Below are 3,295 nucleotides of genomic sequence, written 5' to 3' on the forward strand. Positions count from 1 at the left end.
GGGGGGGGGGGGGGGGGGGGCTCGCTTGGGGGTGTTGGGGAGTATTCTGGAGTGCCCGGGCCTGCAAGCCTGGGCGGAGCATTGCTACGTCCTTCAGCATACACTGCACCATGACAGAGGCAAGAGGCTGTGCATGGACAATTGCCAGGGGTGGCGCAGGCCCACTGCAACCCCTGCCCTCTCCGCCCCCCTTGGAGAACAGAGGCTGGCAAGGGGGCAGTGCAACAACACAGCGCCCCCAACCCCAGCACCCTATGACCCCCCAAACCCCTATGTGCCACTCCTCCCACCTGCCAGTGCTTCCCGCGGGGGAAGTGGGTGGGGCTGTCATCCGGTGTAGCCAGCCCCGTTCTGGCAGGGGCCGTGCTGGCGCCCTGGCAGGTGACCGGGCGACTGGCGTGCGACTGGCCCGGTCGAGTGTGCGCGGGGCGGAAGGGCAGGGATCCGGGGGTCACGCAGCGGGAGGGCGGGGAGGCACCGGGCGGCACCATGACGGATGCCCTCGTGGAGGGTGGGGTGATGCCGCTGACCATGCCCCTCGAGTGCCCAGGCTGCGCAGATCTCGATGCGCGGGATCCGGGTTGAGAAAGAGGAATGCAAGGATTAGGATATGCCCTGGGGTGGTCGCATGCGCCGAGCAGTCGAACGAGTACTCGGGCTAGAGCACGTGACGGGATAGCTCGCATCCTGGCTTCGTGGATCTCCGAGGTGTACAGGACTGATTGCTCAGGGGGGCATGTGGAGGCATTACATGCATTTAGGAGCACCTCCACTCAGTTGCCTGTCTGAACACCCCTCCAGGCCAGCCAGAATGCCAGCCCCGCCAGGCAGGTGTAGAGGACGTCTGCTCGGGCGCTGGGGTCGTCGCTGAGCAGGTCGCCGATCACCACGGCCAGGAGGACAGACCCCAGCGCCACCAGCAGCCCTCGAGAGAGGGACTGGGAGGTGGCAGAGGCTGCGACGCCCTGGATGGCCTCTGCACTGGCCCGCCCTGAGTCGGCGCGGCCTGCTGCGCCGGCTGGACTCCTGCTCCCCTCCTCGGTCCTGCGGGGCCGCTCCTCATCCTCCTTGTCTACCGTGTACAGGCTCTGAAAGAAGTGGCCCTTCGACCTCCGGCGAGCGACATCCCGCTTCCATTCAGACAGCTCCTGGGCGTTCTCTGCGCTTTCCTGCCGGGACCGCTTGAGCACCGCCTCGTACTCGTCCAGCTCAGCCATCAGGTCGGTCTGCGGGCAGGGAGGGGGTGGGTGTGAGGTCGGCACCAGGCACTGCCGGGCCTCAACACCACACAGAAAGGGGAGCAAGCAGAGGATGACAATGTGTGGCCTGAGATCTTGCCATCCTGCTTTCCCCTCTTCCCAAACCAGACCCACCAGCTTGTTATCCATGACGTCCATGGACTCCTGCATGTACTGCCGCGACCTGGAGTCGGTGTCCTCCTTCACTCTTTCCACCATTGCACGCATGTCATCGGCGAGCGCATCCACCTCCTTGTCCACCTGCGGCCGGCGGATTCAGTGATGAGGCACTGCACATGCAAGAGCTCTGTACCTCCGAGGAGCAGGTGCTCGTTCAAATTCGATGAACACAAAGACCACGTTCGCCCTTGCCTTTTTCTTCTCGATCTCGCTCTGGATCTGGGAAACCAGCTCCTCCTGGACATGGTTTGGCTCACTGCCGTCACCCTTGGCAGCCCTGGGGAGCGCTGGCATGGAGTGGGAGCGACCCCATGAGACTGCAGAACGAGACAGTCTTGTTTCTGGGAGAGTCGTTCGGAATGCGGGGCGTGCCCCCGACGGTCTGCATGATATCCCTGTCGACATCCCGTGCCGGGAAGGTCAAAAGTTGAGTCCCCCTGCCTCCGCTTTCGTTAGATTGATGTAATTCAGAAGCGTAGTCTTACAATTACTTAACTGGAGATGCAATGCATGCATGCGGTTCTCTATGCGCCTGTTGTGTACCCCAAATCAACGGCATCTCGACAACGACACTCGGCGCGCACGGAAATGGCCTGAGGAACTGAGTTTCAGATCTGAGATGGCATCCCCAAGCACGCTCTTTGGTACACCGCGAGCATCACTTCAGACTTCGCGGAGGAATTGACCTCTCGTCTCGCGCCATGGAGCTGAATGAGGCGGTGTTCCGAGGTGCGTATTCGGACAAGCCCATCGGCCTTGACCACTTGCTCCGGTGGCCCGGATCTCACGAGTCCCTTTCCCAATCCCTGGCGCAGACAAATTGAGGACGCTGAACAGCTCATCCGCCAGCATCGAGGGCACCAGCACGTGGGTCTGTTACCACCGGGCACATGCACAGCGGGTGGCCGTGGTGTGGGAGGAGGTGTTCAGCAAGGCGGACCAGCCCAAGCGGCTCGCGCTCGTGTACCTCGCCTCCGACATCATCCAAAACAGGTTTGCTTGTTGAGAGGGGACGTCGGTGGCTAGAGAGGCTCCCTGCGGCCTGGAGTGCGGCTTGCTTTGGTGCCCCCTTCTGTGCCTGCCTGCCTTGCGATTTGGACATGCATGCCCGCCGCTCTGCACGAGTTAGCTTTGCATGCACTGCGTCCAGCAGCAACCCTTGCACCAAAACCTCGCAGACCCCTCTCACCCCTGCCCTCATCACTGGTACCATCCTCCCTGCCGCAGCCGGCGCAAGGGCCCTGAGTTTGCCTCTGAATTCTTGAAGGTGGCCCCCCGCGCCCTGCGACACATGCTGGCCCGGGCCGACGCCGCCACCGCCGGCCGCGTGCGCCGCGTGATCGGCGTCTGGCGCGACCGCAAGGTGTTTGGCAGCGCCGCCGGGCGCGCCCTTGACGAGTTGCTGGACGACGCCGCCGGGTCAGGGGCCCCCGGAGCTGGGGGCCCTGGCACAGCGGTCCCCGGCGCGCCGCATGGTGCGCCCGGCCCCGGCGGTTATCACAACCCCCCTGCCCCCGGCGACAACGACGGCCGCTCTGATAGCCCCACCCCTGTCGCGCCGGAGGACCTGCTGCGCCTGCTGCAGGCCGCGCAGGCCGCGCGGCAGGAGAGCGCGGCCTCGGCTGCCTCGCTGGCGCGCGTGCCGCTGCAGGCGGCACGCAGCACGCTAGACCCCGGCGCGGTGGCGGCCGCGCACGCGGCGCTGACCGCGGCGCTGGGCGCGGCGCGGGCGGAGGCGGAGGCCGTGCACGCCGCCGCCGCCGCTGCAGGCGCCGCCGCGCAGCGCCTGCTGCGCCAGGAGGCGGGCGCGCGGGGGGCCGCCGAGAAGCTGGGCGAGCAGCTGGCGGAGCTGGGAGCGGGGCCACCTCCTCGCCCCC

At 65.9% G+C, this 3,295-nt stretch overlaps 3 protein-coding genes across 3 annotated transcripts in view; 1 reads left to right on the forward strand and 2 right to left on the reverse strand.

Moving 5' to 3' along the window:
• Positions 1 to 533, reverse strand: part of F751_0982 (Bifunctional aspartokinase/homoserine dehydrogenase, chloroplastic) — a gene marked incomplete at both ends in the record, with an annotated part of 6,986 nt that extends 6,453 nt beyond the window's left edge. The window contains one exon of the mRNA XM_011403179.1: positions 291 to 533. Within this exon, the coding sequence (XP_011401481.1) occupies positions 291 to 533 (243 nt within the window). The remainder of the gene's footprint in view (positions 1 to 290) is intronic.
• A 240-nt stretch (positions 534 to 773) lies between these two features.
• On the reverse strand, positions 774 to 1,712 carry F751_0983 (hypothetical protein; the record flags this gene model as incomplete). The annotated part of the gene is made up of 3 exons (XM_011403180.1): positions 774 to 1,226; positions 1,374 to 1,499; positions 1,596 to 1,712. 3 exons carry the CDS (start codon positions 1,710 to 1,712, stop codon positions 774 to 776), a joined length of 696 nt encoding a protein of 231 aa, XP_011401482.1.
• A 407-nt stretch (positions 1,713 to 2,119) lies between these two features.
• Positions 2,120 to 3,295, forward strand: part of F751_0984 (Regulation of nuclear pre-mRNA domain-containing protein 1B) — a gene marked incomplete at both ends in the record, with an annotated part of 2,381 nt that continues 1,205 nt past the window's right edge. Inside the window, 3 exons of the mRNA XM_011403181.1 lie at positions 2,120 to 2,147; positions 2,234 to 2,411; positions 2,646 to 3,295. The exon at positions 2,646 to 3,295 is cut by the window's right edge and continues 1,205 nt beyond it. Coding sequence (XP_011401483.1) covers positions 2,120 to 2,147; positions 2,234 to 2,411; positions 2,646 to 3,295 — 856 coding nt within the window. The remainder of the gene's footprint in view (positions 2,148 to 2,233; positions 2,412 to 2,645) is intronic.

Source organism: Auxenochlorella protothecoides (assembly GCF_000733215.1).
Source record: "Auxenochlorella protothecoides strain 0710 unplaced genomic scaffold scaffold121, whole genome shotgun sequence".
Classification (NCBI taxonomy): Eukaryota; Viridiplantae; Chlorophyta; class Trebouxiophyceae; order Chlorellales; family Chlorellaceae; genus Auxenochlorella; species Auxenochlorella protothecoides.